We start from the raw sequence: 15,329 nt of genomic DNA, 5'->3' as shown, positions 1-15,329 counted from the left end.
TCACTCTCACCACCGACTGACCCTGCACGCGCAGGACGTCGCTCAACTCTCAAACCTTAATGTTCTGTCAACTTCAGGAACGACACTCGCACAAGTCACACTTTGACTAATCTGTTGAACAAAAGAAGCCCAAAAAAAAAATCTTCTTGTTTTAATATTTATCCCTTGCTTGGCAATGCAGGAGCTCCTTTCTTTTCTCCCCACAAGAATGTCGTCATCAGAGGTTGGCCGCTAGAGGGAATTGTTGCACTTCAGAGCCTATTCAACTTGTACTGGTGCATTCAAGCTTGAGCTTAGATCATCTGATGATTATGAGCGAAGTTGAGTGAAAGCAAAGGACAACATATACCGGAATGGTCCAAAATGTTGGCAATATAAAATTCAAATTGCATCATCAAATGTGGCGGCGCCAGTTGTTGTTTTGGAGGTTTTGCTGCTGGAAATGATATTAAAACTGCAGTACAGTAGCTGTCAAATACAAACTCGGGCTCGGGTTAACTTTCCAGTCGATGGCAGCGCCATTATTTGCACTATTCGCAGCCACTGCAGGATATGCGGCAAATACACTAGGACAAAATAGGCTGGTGACATTAAAATAGTATAGTATAAAGTATGTAATCATTTGATATGTACTCTTGAAAATATTTTCTTTCGGCACAGGAATTCCACCGAACGTCATCAGTTTCCTGCTATTTTTGTCAACGCCGCAATGAATCCTGGGTAATATGCTTCGTCTGAGGGGTCCTAGATGCGGACACAGCCAAAGTGTGGGGCAAGGGAGAAAAAGGAGCAATTTGGAGGACTGGGACACCCTACACACTCGCGGCCTTGCGGGAACGCGCAACTCAGGCGTGTGAGTAGTGGTTTTTTTTTTGTTTTTTTTTTACTTTTTTTGTGGGTCTACTAATGAGAGACATGTCTACCAGTTTGAGATTATTTAAGCAAAGGAAGCCTTCGGGGGGCTGAATTTTCTAGAACAATCTCAGACAAGTTTGTCTTTTAAGCAAAGGGACGAAATGAGCCAAAAATCACAACTACTAACCAAAATGGCTGGGACTCTTTTGTGGGTCTCCTCATGACACACACCTACCAAATTTTATGTTGCCATGTTTTGGAACATGACTCCCTGAGAATTTTTGTCAGTCCTCTCATTATCGACATGCTTACAAAATGTCACACTGTTAAGTAAAACTTGCCTTTGCGGGTTACATTTTCAAAAATGGCTAAAATGACCCTAAAATGGCTGCTTGTTCCGGCGGACTGAGGGCGTTTTTTTTTGGGTTTTTTTAAACTGCATCCCTGTCGTACTAGTAGTAGTAGTATTTCATTTGAAAATATGACAAGAGCTTGGGGGTAATACCTCTGAATCATTGTAGAAATCAATTCATTGAGCAAATTGTTATTGTTATGATCTCAAAACTATTTTTAAAAGCACCCGCGGCGCAGCTATGGGTGGGGCTGGGGGCTTGTCACACATTGACATACAATTGGGGGTAGAAGGTGCTCGCTCTCCAAGTGCTCACTCCACAGTGGCCAACTTAACATAATTTGCAAGTCTTCTTGCAGTTCCTTTTAATATACTTTTCATGTAGTCTGCGCACCTCTCTACACTGAATTTAAAGGAAGGGGAGCCGCTTCCCTTGGATGGTTAACAAGTGGGCTGCGTTCACTCCCACGACGGCGCAAACGCCCTGTTCTACCTGCACGAAGCGACCAAAACGCCCAAAACTCCACGCATGTGCACACTTAGACTGCGAGTTGCGCAAGACTTGCATTGGACACGGAAATAGGCCCCCCTGTGTCTATTTGAGCATGACCTCTTGAGACTTTTCTGTGGGACTCCTCATGATAGACATGCCTACCGAGTTTCACATTGTAAAGTGAAACTGGCTTCGGAGGCTGAGTTTTCAAAAATTCCTTTGGCTTAGTTATTCGACCTTTTGGGAAAATTGATCAAATGAAAAAAGTCCAGTTGGCTTAACCGAGTCAATTTTTGTCCCACTTTGCTGTTTGAACTTGAGAGTTAAGTTTCTCGCTTGTGCTTGTACAGTAAGACTTGAGGCGTGTCCGTGTGTCTCAGGAGTTTAAAAATAACTGACTGCTGTCCACAAGTGTGCAGCCAAGAAGGACAGGCGCCCCCCCCCAAAGCCCCACTGGAACCTAAAAAGGTTTCCTCAGGCCTTCGCCACCTTCTTCTTGCAAATAAAATGATCTTTGAATTTGTAAGTAACGAGACGTCAACGTCAATCAACTGTTAAGACGCATTGTTTACAATAATAGTAAGGGAACAATTGCTAGAAAGCCAAAATATGAGAATATTTTTTTCAAAAGTAAAGGGGGTAAAATCGCATGTCATGAGTGAATGGAAGACTGAGAAGATGATGTAGATGGTGAGAAGCTGGTCCAATTGGAAAGAAGGCAGAATTTGTAGGGAAATGCTATATATAGTCGCAGGCGCGTCCATACATGGGGTGGAAGGGGATCGGCATGCCCCCAGCCGGTGAGGGGCTAATGTGGCTAATGTTTTTCTTCCCATCAGCAAAGTGCTTCCCAAGCCACGTCCGCCCGCTCCAGCAGCGCTAACGCCGCCATCGATTTGCTCTCTTTTAATCTCTCGGGGGTAAGTGCTCGCTTTTGTGTCAGCTTGGAATTGTCACAAATGTCCCACTAACCCTCCTGTTGACATTGCGATTTCAACAGCCCGCAAAAGGATTAGAAATAGAAGCAGAAGCCCATGTGACACTTGGTGACTCGGGTCAAACTGACCCCAGGAAAGACTATCTTTTAACTTGGCATTTACTAACAATTTCTATTTTTTTTATTTTTAGCAATTGAAGTCTTTGTGGCAGTTACTTTGTTTTTCACTGCCTAAATGGCTCTTCTGTTGTTTTACACCGAAGACAGCCTTGGGTCACATTGACCCCCCCCCCATCATTTACTCCCGTTTCTTAGCCACAACACCAGCAATTTAAACCACTACAAAAATACTGTCTGCTTCTGTTACTTTTTTTGGGACTGCCAAAATAGCCCATCTTCCCCAATCTTTTATCTTCCCCAATCTTTTATGTTTTATATAGCTAAACAGCCTCAAGTCAAATCTCCCCCCCCCCCAAAAAAATAGACAAAAATCCAGCTTCCTTCTGATGTGTCAGTTTGTTTTTGACTGTCTAAATAGCCAAAAACATATTTATTTGAGGCTTAACACAGCTAAAACATCCTTTTTTTTACCCCTTCTTGTTACCTTGAAATTTACCAATATTTCCTATCCTCCACCCCAGCAATTTATATGATTATAAATCAAAGTCTACGTCTCAATTAATTCATTTGTTGACTCCCTAAATTGCCGAACCATAGTTCTTGTATGTTTCATAATGCTGACAGCTTGGGTCAAATTGACCCCCCCCCCACACACACACACAATTAAAGTCTCCTGTTACTTTCAAATGTACTAATATTTCTAATCCTGTGGGTCAATTTGACCCCAGCAATTCAAACCACCAGAAAATTATTATAAATAGATATACAGTATAGTTTTGTACAGCTAAAGCAGCTTTGGGTCAAACTGACCCGAAACAACACGGCTGTGTGTGTACACAACATAGAAAAAAAAATGAGGTCTTTCATTTTGGGTTAGTCACCTTTGTTAATCCTCCTGTTGCATTGCGGCTCAACTTGAGATGTTTAATAAAAAAAAATCCAGATTTTTTTTTTTTTTACGACCATAACATTTTAAATGTGTTGTATTTGCAACTTTTATCATATCATTGATGCTTAAAAAACATTGACCCATAATTACTTTTGAAACAATTGTATAGTTTGCAAATATTATACACTCATTTCCTCTGTTTTTCAAATGTCACACACACACGCGCCTTATTTCACCCCAATTTAACACACAAACACAAAGCATGGCAAGCATTTCATCTCCACTTTACATAACAGAAGCCCTTCTGCTTGTCACTCGATCATAATTCAATCCACAGTCTAATAATAAGGATTAGTGTGTTTGATGGCATCGCATTGAAGGACTTTGCCGTGTTAATGACTCATTTTTAGTCCCGCTTCCACTTATCCAGTCACGGCTGACGGCTGCAAGCTATTCATAGCCGAGCGCTGTAAGGTCCTCGGGCCAAACATTTCAAGGGCTGTCGAGTGTGCACCCCAGAATATAGTCATCATGATTTGGTGGCTCTCCTAATGATAGATATGACAACCAAATTTCAGTCAAGCTTTTCGACCTTGTGGAGTTGACTCATTGTTTTTTTTTTTTTTTTTTTATGTTCTGTAAGGCGAGTCCTCAAACGGTACTAGCGTGTGCTGCCCATATGCAATGATGAAATTGAAAAGTGAGAGATGTTGAGCGTAAGTGGTTCAACAATTGGATAAAATCTATAAAAGTTTTTTTTTTTTTTTTTTAAATAGCCTCTGGAAAATGGGCAAACTTAGTCCGAAATGGCCTCTTCAAATCAAAGTGGGAACCTCTCTGTGTCTTTTCAGGCATGAGACTTTTTTTTGTCGGTCTACTCATGTTGTACATGTAACCCAAACCAAACTATGTTGCTAAGTGAAAATGTCAAAAACCTTTATACGTTTTGGGAAAATTGCCATAATGACCCTAAAAATGCCACAATGACCCTAAACTGGCAGACCTCCTCTGTGTTCTCCATCTTGGCTTTTTTTTGGTCTCATTCAAAATTTCCATGCCAATATTTTGCCTTTTACCGCAAATGAATATTGTCTCCAAACATTGGTTTTGACTGCAAATAAAACGACATTGGCCCTGAAAGTGACCTTATCATTCTACCGCCACTTCTTATGCTGCATCTCTTCCAGTAGAGTTCAGTGCTGCCCGGCCTATTGTGGCCCAACGTGGTACTACACTGACGAGCACGCAGGTATACTGTAAAAACTTGAGGTACGCAAGAACCAAGACCAGTTATCAGTGTCGGGCCGATGCCGAGTCTTATTTCAAAGGAATGGGTACTCCTAAAGAATGCCGATAGCAGCCACCGATACGAAAAAATCTAATCTGCAATATATGCGGAGGGATATGATGCTCATCCTATTGTGTTATCCTTTTCCAATGACACCAGCGGTGATGTGATGGCTAACACGTGTTTGGTGTCTCTTCCCTCCCTTCCTCCTTGGTCACACAAAAGCTTTCCTCCTCCCTTTCCAGCGTTCCCATCATGGCTTCCACAGTCATTCCCTGGTATAAGCGGAAGAGCCACAGCCAAGTGAAAAGTGATCTCGCTTATCAGTACAGCACCAAGCGTGTCGTCTCTCGGCAGACGACGCAAAGGTACGCTAGGACGCTGCCTCTCGCTGCTTGGCCGCGTTTGTGCTTTTATTATGTTTACGACATGCTAATTCATTCAGCTAAACGCTAAATGTTTTAGGAGGGGTGGGATACAAACAGAGCTGCGCATTCCGTCTATGTGATGGACCGGTCCGTCTATCCGTCACTGATGGACGCCCGTTTTGCTGACGGTTGACGAATGGCGGGAAAAATGTGAAAATAGACGGAACGAGCGCGGGGAGGAACATAGTGAGTTTTTGTTGCTTGGGGGACAGATTTGAGTGAGGGACCAGGCTGTGAACAGGCTTCCAAAGCACAGTGAGTCACTATTTCTGTTCGAATGGGGGGGTGGCTCGGGTTGGTAGGGAACGGATAGTCGGACTCGCCGACGGACGCGCGTTTAAAATTGGAGGCGGACCGGCCTGTAGACGGGTACTTTTTTTTTTTCCCCTGGAAATGACGCGAATGACGGATGACGGAAGTGTGCACACGGATGCCGAATAATGGACGCTCAATTTTTAGTAAAATGCCCAGCTCTGCTAACAAAAACACATTGTGGAAGCTTTAAGGTCGAATGCAATCTAAAAAAAAAAAGGTAGAGCATTTTTAAAAAGGTGAAGTGCAGATATTAGCACAACTGTTTGCTGGATTGTGGTCTTAAAGGTATTACTTCACATTTATGTTTTTTTATTGTAGAACTCAAAGGTGTGCTATTGCACCTTACACAGATGACGTGAAGATAGAAATAGTCACTATAGTTCGAATTCCCTTTTTCTGCAATTTGGCCATACATTGAAAATAATGCAGAAAATAAATGCGAAACAAAAATATACAGTGAATCCATCGTCGCCAACAGGGGGCGGCCATTTTCCCACTTGCTGTCGACTGAAAATGACATCACAGTTGCTCGGGGCTCAACTAACGACCAATCACGGCTCAGCTGTTTGCTGAAGCTAGTTTGTTAGTTACCTGAGCCCTGAGCAACTGTGATGTCATTTTCAGTCGACAGCAAGTGAGAAAATGGCCGCCCCCTCAGATGGATCACATTCCCCAAAGGCAATATGAATCGGAGTGCCGTGTTTAGACTAATTGGGGCTCATAAAACATATTGTCAAGACAATTTGGGACTTTTCTTCCTGTTTTTTCCCATTATTGTGCCCTTCATTTGATTTGATTCTTTTACCATCAAGTGACATTTTGGTAGAAGCACATATTTTTGGAAACCTACGGAACTTCATAGTTTGAAAACTCTTCTGTCATGGCTCACCCGTTTTCCAGGATTGGTCACGTGACGTTGTTAATGGGGAGCCCCAAGAGCGCATTGATGTCAATTTCAGTCGACAGCAGAGGGCACTACAGAACAAAGCACCCTGAGATTGATAGTGTGTGTGGATACATATGCTTAATTCTTATTCCACACATGCGATATTAATCGGAATAAACTTTCAACTAGTGGGGACACAGAACATATTATTGCAAAGAAGAGTTTTGGCTTAAGTTTTCATTTTAATTTTAATCAGGTGAGTTTTCATTTTAATTTTAATCAGGGACAACAAAGGCTGGTTAAATTCACTTTGCCTTTCTGGACACTCACTTTTTTTGGTTCTCCCCCAGTGATGTATTTTTCTCGAGGTGGTGCAAATTCGGAGGTTCCACTACGTGTCAGGGCACGAGCCGGGTTGTAGTTGGCCTCAACCTTCACGCTGAGCTGCTCTCTGCCACGGCCAAAGAGCTCTGTGCCGCTTTAGCTCCGCATGGTGTGGCGCTTGGGCTTTCACTTGACTTGTTGCCGAAAAGCGGCAGGCTGCAATTTCTAGTCGTCGTCTCGCGCACGCCAATCTTGCCGGCCGAGGCGCGGCCGAGGCTTTTCGTGATGTCGACGCAAAAAGCAGCATTTCCAATGCGCTCGCGCCCTCTGCTGCGCAGCACCTTCTCTTCTGCAATGTTCTACACTCATTCCACAATGTTTTCGATTCATTGCACTGTTTTCGGAACTTCATCCACAATTTGTGAGTCATTGTACAGTAGTCACTTCTGCTTCTTTTTTGGAATGACTTTATCTGCTTAGAAAGAGGTCTGAGAGGAAGCGCAGGTCCCACAACCCAGGCCCCTGGCCGCCCCCAAGCCACGCCCCTAAGCCCCGTCCCGCCCGCAGCCCATGTCACAGGGCGCGTGACACTCCTCGAAGATGACCCGCTCGTGACCGCCGGCAACTTGAGCGCCGGATGTCGAGCGCGTCTTGCTCCATGCGAGTCGATAGTCATCAAAAATAGTCTGCACAGAAGCAGTTGACAATGAAATAAACGCCAGCTGAATGAGTGGCTAATCTATGTCGAAGCAGTTGACAATGCAAGACCAGCAACTCTGCGTTATGCTGAACAGTTGGCTCTCAACTATTCACAGATCCACAAAACTGCACTTGTACAATTTGGTCGGTTGAAAGTTGCTTGGAAGGAGTGCAATGAGTGAGGTTTCCTTGGCAAAAGACTCGGGCTGACTTTTTATTTCCCCGATCGGCAGGAAGTCGAGTTCCAATTCGACGAGGCAGGTGCAGGCCGCGGCCACAGAGGCGATGGCGGAGTCAGCGTACACCATCCCGGTGTTCCGACAGAGGTGAGGATGACCACGCGTGCCATGTGGCGCTATTCCGACCCCGATTCACGATGCCGGCGGCGTTCTGCTCCTCTGCTAAATGTGTGCAGCCGAGGTGGGAGCAAGTCTCAAAACGCAACCTTCGGGTTGCAAGCAAAGCAAGTCAATGTTATGACTTGCGTTAAGCGAGTCCGAAGTCGAGTGGTGCAATCTTGCGCTCGGTATCCGCACTTTGGAAAAGGCATACAGGCGAGTCCTGTCCGCTCACATCCTCACGGATGCCAAATCGGTCGAGGAAGGAGTCAAAAGTGTTTGTGTTGTTCGGCATTTGCATCTCCATCACCGATGCGTTGCTCCAAATACTGCCGGTACAGTCGCAGTACGTCAAAAGCTATTCCTGATGTGATACGATACGCTCCGCTCCAAATCCGATTGGGCGTGATGCAATTCTTTCCAAATATGATGTCATAAGACTGACTCCAATGATCATATCGTCGCTGTCCTGTGAAAAACACTTATGTCCATTTACTTATTTTTACTTGAATGGCGTTTCCACATTACAGACACCGCATTGACGTGAACATGTGAAGTGTTTTTCACAGGACAGCGACGATATGCTAGGATACAGTTCAACCTTTTTTTCCATCGGCAAAATGATGCCATCATTCCATTTGCGATGCAGTATAATACGTCGATTCTGTCCAATTCCGAGAGAATATGGTTTGCTCCGGCCGTTCTACGATACAATTGCGGTATGAGTCGATTCACTCTAATTACGATGTAATGCAGTCACGAAGGGATGCATAAGATTCAGTCCATTTATAATGTGATGCAATACAACAAAAATCGATTCACTCCATTACATTACAATGCAAATCACCCCATTTGCATTGCAGTACGATTCCCTCCAGTTATATGATCTAAATCACTCCAGCTGCTCCACGATTTCATATATATATTTCATCCGATTACCGTACAATGGCACTCCCATTGATATTATACGGTACGATTCATTCCAATTACGATTCCATTCACTCCATTCACACGATAAAATTCGCTCCAATCCTCACGTTATTCACACCAACAACAATACGATGCAATTCACTCCAATTACAATGACATTTTCTCCAATTAAGTTACCGCTATGTTTTTCTCTTTTCAATTTCTGTGACACAATTCACGCTCTATGATAAGATTTACTGCAATTGCAATGCAATACGACACGATACCCTCCTACTGCAATATAATACGACTCACTACAATTTCGGTACGATACAAGATCTCAAACAAGATACTGTACGATGCTCCTCATTTTTCTTTTGCGATCCTACTCTCAAAACCTTTACACTGTGCAACAGCTCTGAGTCATCTTCACACTATCTAGACTATTCCTATTTCCAAATCTTGAATAATTCACTCCAGTGACAGTGGGATACAAGTCATTACAATACTGAATTTTTGTATGCATTATTGTAAAAAAAAAATGCTTTTCCATGCCGCAGGACCAGCGAGGAGACAGCAGAGGTTGAGGAGTACCAGCGAGTGAGCAAAAAAGTGGAAAAGGGCTTGGCTGCCATCCAGGAGGAACTCCAAAGGATGAGAATCTCCACCAAGGCTCAAGTCGATAGTCTGGCCATCGAGAAAGAGGCAAGGGCAATCCGGCCCTGTCCGAAAGCCAAAGCAAGATCATGATCTTGTTTCTCAAAACATCCCTTTTGTGCGTCAGGTGAAGGAGAAGATGTACAGGAAAGTGGATTTGCTGGAGGAAATCCCGCGCATGCCCGATTTCATCGTGGCGCTGCGGCCTCACACCGTGTGGGAGAAAATGCCCGTCAAACTCTTCTGCACCGTGCTGGGGACCCCCATGCCCGTCGTCAAATGGTCACTACAAATCTTTTATTCGCTTAAAGTCTGTGTTTGCATTGCCAGACCATGTATCCCACAACCTTCTCCCGTTAGTTCGGCATGCTCGACAATTATTCTGCAATGTTCGATCAAGATACGGTCATATTTTTCCTAATCGTTGTACAATTCCACCATTATGTTGTATGCTCATTCCGAGGGATGTCAATATTCACTCAAGCCCCGATTCGATTTTCAGCTCACGATTTTCGATACGATGCGATTTAAAAAAAAAACCGCTACCATTCTTGTCTCTGTGCGCTAGTGTGATGCTGCAGCCATCTACAAACGCAATGATGTTTGGCGCAAGCGCATAATTTGATCTACATATTAAAAATGTGCCACGCATCTGGAATGGAAAAAAAATTAAAACCTTATTTTTTAGCTAAATTTGTATATTCTAATGGCCTAGGTATGTTATGCCTTTTGTTAGGTGTTGCTGTATAGGGCTTGTGAAGTGCCGAGGTCAATTCGAGTCGATTATTCGATTAATCGGCTTGAATCGATTTTCGATTGATCGTTACATCCCTACATCATTCCACTATGTGTAACAATCATTCTGCAGTATTCTGCTTGTATTCCACACCTTTCTTCAATTATTCCACAACGTTTGACATTTTATTCTAGTGTACAATGATGACTCCACAACATTCTATGATTCTGCCACAATTTCTACCATTATTTCAATGTTATATGCAATTATTCCACAATGCTCTACAATTATCACACAACTTTCTACCATAATTCCACAATGCTCGACTCGCCTTATGACAATTTACACTTTGTTGGTGACACAAGTTTCTGCAACATGTGGAATTAGTCTACAGAGTTCCATAACTTTTACAATTATCCCACAATGTTATTCTTCTGAAATGTGTGATAATCATTTCATTATTAGAATTATTTTGCAGCCTTCCACCATCATTCCACAATGTACTACAATGACAATACCCCAAGGTAAAAAAGAGTTGTGCTTGTGTGCAGGTATAAAGGAGGCGTCCCAGTAGACCCTCTGAGTGCTCCAGGGAAGTATAAGATTGAGAGCAAGTATGGAGTCCACAGTTTGATCATTAGCAGGTACGACATCACAAACGCGAACATCACATCATGTCGAAACACACAAATGTGTTTTGTGGAACCTCCCTCGCCCCTACAGTTCAGCATCCATCGAAAAACAAAAGAGTCGGAAATTGAACTTTTTCACCCGCTCGCCACAGAGTGAGCTGCTCATCCTGGTGTTCAGCCTCCGTTTCTTCAAGAAATTAAAAACCTGATGAAGTCCCCTCAGAGTGCCCAGCTGTGTTGATCAATATTTTAGTTGCACCTTTGAACACACGTTGACATGTTTTTCAGGTGTGTAGTGAGTGACACTGCGGATTACAGCGCCGTGGCCACCAACCCGCACGGCACGGCCACCAGCGCGGCCACAGTTGCTGTTCGGAGTAAGTCGACGTTGCACATTTCATGTCCCCAAATGAATCTTCTGAGCTGTGCTGCGTGATGACAGATTTTGTGTCTGCGCAGGCGCAAGTGGAGGCGCATGGTCCAGCCAGATTGGGCTAGGTGAGAGGACACAAACTTGAAATCTTACACGCTTGAAAAGTTATCTTTGTGACTGAGTAAATGTTGTATTGTGCCAGCAACAGTTCAGTTGTATTCATATATATGTATTATATATATATTATATGTATATATAGTATATATATGTATATGTATGTAAATATATGCATATACATATATGTTTGTATATATATATGTATATACATCATATATGTATATGTATATATGTATATGTATATATGTGTGTGTATATGTATATATATATATATATATATATATATATGTATATATATATATATATATATATATATATATATAGTGTGTGTGTATTTGTCAAAATTATGGAAATAATATGTCAGCTATGGGCATGTGAAGCCCTTTCCTTTCCTGTGATTAAGGGCTATATAAATAAATTTGACTTGATTATGCCACAAGATTGTACAATTATTCCACAACAAATTACACTATGTTCTATGATTATTCCACAGTGTTGTCTCTTTGTTCCCAAATTGTAGTCCCCCGTCTGAGCGGAAGCCATTTTAGTAAGCTGGAGGTGAGCCTGGTGCATTGTTTCCCGGTCACTTTCGGCGTGGAGGGCGAGTCGGCCAGCCTGCTGTGCTCCCTGGTGGTCGTCCCCGACCTCCCCAACCTGCCGCCCTTCATCGAGTGGTACAGAGATGGTGAGACGCCTTCTTCCACAATCAGTCCGCCATCATCGGAAATGATTCCACAGCGGTCTACGATTATGACACATCATTTCCCAATTATGCCAGTGGTCTGTGATGATTTGACTACATTGTAGCCTACAGTTCTTCTTCTGTTCCAGAAAAACTTTTGCAGCCCGGCCCCCTGGTGGACATGTCGGTGGTCGGCAGCGTGGCCCGCCTGGTGCTGCCCCACCTGGCCAAGGACGACGAGGGCCTCTACACCATCCGCGTCTACAACAAAGACGGCACCTCCGAGCACTGCGCCTACCTCTTCGTCTCAGGTAGCGCATGCTAGTGTGTTAGCATGTCAGCATTTCCGCATTTGATCAAGTCTCATGTGACTTCAGGGTGGTTTTATGACACGTTAGCGTTTGCTTTGCTCCTTGCCCACCCCAGACGCCACCCCCCCGGTGGCCGGGGCCCCCGGAGCCCCCATGAGCGTCAAGGCTTACGACGTCAACTCGGACTACGTCCTGGTTGCCTGGAAACCACCCAACACCGTTAACGAGGCGGCCATCACCGGCTACTTTGTGGACAGGTGGGTTTGCTCGCGTGATGCTGCGAGTTGGCGTGCAGCATGTAGCACGGGGGCCCATCGAGTGCTCACATTGTCAACAGGATTTGTTGCACAAAAAATGTTGTATTTCTTCATTTTCATCATTTTTCAATTAATCTGGTTGAATGTTTTATTTGATTCGCTGTACATAATACAAATGAAATACATGTATTTTACATGTATGTATTTCTTTAATCATGATTCTTCCATCCATCCATTACCGATAGCGCTTATCCTCACAAGGGTCGCGGGCGTGTTGGAGCCTATCCCAGCTGTCATCGGGCAATGGGCGGGGGGCACCCTGAACCGGTTGCCAGCCAATCGCAGGGCACACAGAGACAAACATCCGCACTCACAATCACACCTAGGGGCAATTTAGAGAGTCCAATCAACTTAGCATGCATGTTTTTGTAATGTGGGAGGAAACCGGAGTACCCGGAGAAAAGCCACGCAGGCAGGCACGGGGAGAACATACAAACTCCACACAGGGAGGCCGGGGCCGGGATCGAACCCGCGACCTCTGAACTATGAGGCGGACGTGCTAATCAGTTGACCAGTTGATGTTATTTAATCAAGCAGCAGGTCTATTAATTATAATTCAATTGCTTTTAAATGGTAAAACAAAACAGATCATTATGATTTTATTATTCAAATAACTTAAAATAACAAAATATTGCTGAAATTAAGAATATTTTTTAAATTTAACTAAACAATTGGTTAATATCAATGAATAATAATTTATTTATTTATTTTCAGGTGTGAGGCGGGGAGCGACTCGTGGATGCAGTGCAACGACGCCCCAGTGAAGGTGTGCAAGTACCCGGTCCACGGCCTGAAGGCGGCCCACTCGTACCGCTTCCGGGTGCGAGCCGTGAACAGCGCGGGCGTCAGCAGGGCCTCCCGACCCTCCGACAGAGTCACGGCTCTGGACGCCGCCGAGAGCGCCAGGCTGGAAGGTAGCGCCGAAGGTAAACGCAGTAAAAAGAAATCCAAGGTCCGACCTGCGCTTTTTCTTTCTTTTTTTTTTTTTTCTTTCTTTTTTTTTTTTGCCGTAGTGATTAAGAGGCAGGGAAAGTACCACGTTGTCACCAGGAATCATGAGCTGGAAGGTGAGACAGAACTCTGGTAGCTACTGGCTGTGTGTTGCCCTGAAAAAAATGCCCTGTATCCTCTTTCACCCCACACTGAACCAACCTTCGACCACCTTATTCATGACCATCAAGCAGCCTTGTACTGTACCTGATTTTAAAGCCACTGAGACTTCAAATCTGACGTAAACCTACCGGCATCAACTTTCAACCCACTTTGAAATAACCTTCACACATGTAATCAACCTTAAAGCCAGCTTGAGCTGTCTTAAACACACCTTGAACCTACTGAAACCAAACTTGAACACACCTTGAAAGAGCTTTAAACTTGACTTTAAAATGTACCAGAAACCAACCTTAAACACCTTGAAATAACCTTAACCTGACTTAAAATCCATCTTATACCTATCTGAAACATCCTTAACAAACAACCTTGAACCCGGTTTAAACCCACCCTAAAGCCACCTTCAGTCCACCTTCCAACATGCTTCAACCTGACCCCAACCCCACCCTCTTAACCCCAGCAAAAAACAACCTTACACCCACCTTGAAAACAACCTTCAACCTAACTTAAGACACACCCGACACCAACCTTAAGCCCACCTTGAAACGCCCTTAAACCGACCTTGAACGTACCTTGATTCTGACTTAAAACCCTTTTATTAACCCACCCGGACCAAACTGAAACCCACCTTAAGCCAACAATAAACCCATCTTAAAACAACCTGTAACCCGACTTCAACTCACCCTCAAACCACCTGTAACGATCCTTAAGCCCACCTGAAACAATCTTAAACCTGACTTGAAATCCAACCACCTTGAACCCACCATGATGAATCCGCCATGCGTTCTTAGGCCAGGCGACCCCTCCTGGCCCGCCCAGCGACGTGCGCGCATCCGAGATTTACGAAACGCACGTGGTGCTCAGCTGGACGCCGCCCAGCCGGCGCGGACCAGCGCCACTCTGCTACGTCGTGGAGAAGGTGTGTGCGTGTGCACGTGCGTGCGTGCGTTTCAACTATCAGCTTCTTTGTGTGGACAGGAGGTTGCCTTCAGGATACAGTGGTACGTCCCGCTTCCCTCATGCTATGCCGACGCGATGATTCTCTCCTTTGTTCACAAAAACTTGGTCGGTCAGAAACAAAAAATCCAAATCAAAGTCTTTTCTCAACTAAACGTCGGTCGTCAGAAAACAACAGATCCAAATTAAAGTCCTGTGTTCTCCCAAAAATTCAGTCGGGCACGTAGACGATACAAATCAAAGTCCTTTGTTTACAAAAAGTCAGTTGAGCAAAAACAGAACATTCAAATGAAAGTATTTTCTTCGCCAAAGGTTAGTCGGTCACAAGCAAAAGATCAAAGTCAAAGACCTGAGTTAACAAAAATCACTCAGTCACAAATAGAAAATCCCAAATCAGTCTTTTGTTTACAAACTACATGGGAAATACAAAGCTAGGTCCTTTGTCACACATAAGACATACAAACATGAGAGCCATATCAAAGTCCTCTGTTCACAGAAAGATCAGTCAAGTGCAAACAAATGATTCAAATTGAAATCCTTTGTTCACAAAAAGTTGGTCAGCAACAAACAGAAAATCGAAATTAGATCCAAAACAGTCCTTTAT

General features: G+C 43.9%; 1 protein-coding gene across 9 annotated transcripts in view; it reads left to right on the top strand.

The window, feature by feature from the left end:
* The window catches only part of myom2a (myomesin 2a), a 38,859-nt gene that overhangs the window by 10,021 nt on the left and 13,509 nt on the right, over nt 1–15,329 (top strand). For 3 of the 9 annotated variants that reach the window (XM_086033214.1, XM_086033213.1, XM_086033211.1), the window contains 13 exons: nt 661–853; nt 2,540–2,620; nt 5,180–5,302; nt 7,820–7,912; nt 9,394–9,538; nt 9,618–9,772; nt 10,778–10,870; nt 11,147–11,235; nt 11,318–11,356; nt 11,869–12,033; nt 12,180–12,341; nt 12,457–12,598; nt 13,373–13,584. In XM_086033214.1, coding sequence (XP_085889340.1) covers nt 726–853; nt 2,540–2,620; nt 5,180–5,302; nt 7,820–7,912; nt 9,394–9,538; nt 9,618–9,772; nt 10,778–10,870; nt 11,147–11,235; nt 11,318–11,356; nt 11,869–12,033; nt 12,180–12,341; nt 12,457–12,598; nt 13,373–13,584 — 1,627 coding nt within the window. In that variant the 5' untranslated portion in view covers nt 661–725. Of the gene's footprint in view, nt 1–660; nt 854–2,539; nt 2,621–5,159; nt 5,303–7,819; nt 7,913–9,393; nt 9,539–9,617; nt 9,773–10,777; nt 10,871–11,146; nt 11,236–11,317; nt 11,357–11,868; nt 12,034–12,179; nt 12,342–12,456; nt 12,599–13,372; nt 13,585–13,671; nt 13,726–14,559; nt 14,688–15,329 lie in introns of all 9 variants that reach the window. The other 6 variants (XM_086033220.1, XM_086033215.1, XM_086033218.1 and 3 more) reach the window with 6 other exon arrangements.

This window comes from Filicampus tigris, chromosome 6 (genome assembly GCF_054856515.1).
Source record: "Filicampus tigris isolate MCC_2025a chromosome 6, RoL_Ftig_1.0, whole genome shotgun sequence".
In the NCBI taxonomy this organism is placed as follows: Eukaryota; Metazoa; Chordata; class Actinopteri; order Syngnathiformes; family Syngnathidae; genus Filicampus; species Filicampus tigris.
The sequence above is the reverse complement of the archived record's forward strand: the minus strand, read 5'-3'. Positions and strand labels throughout refer to the sequence as shown.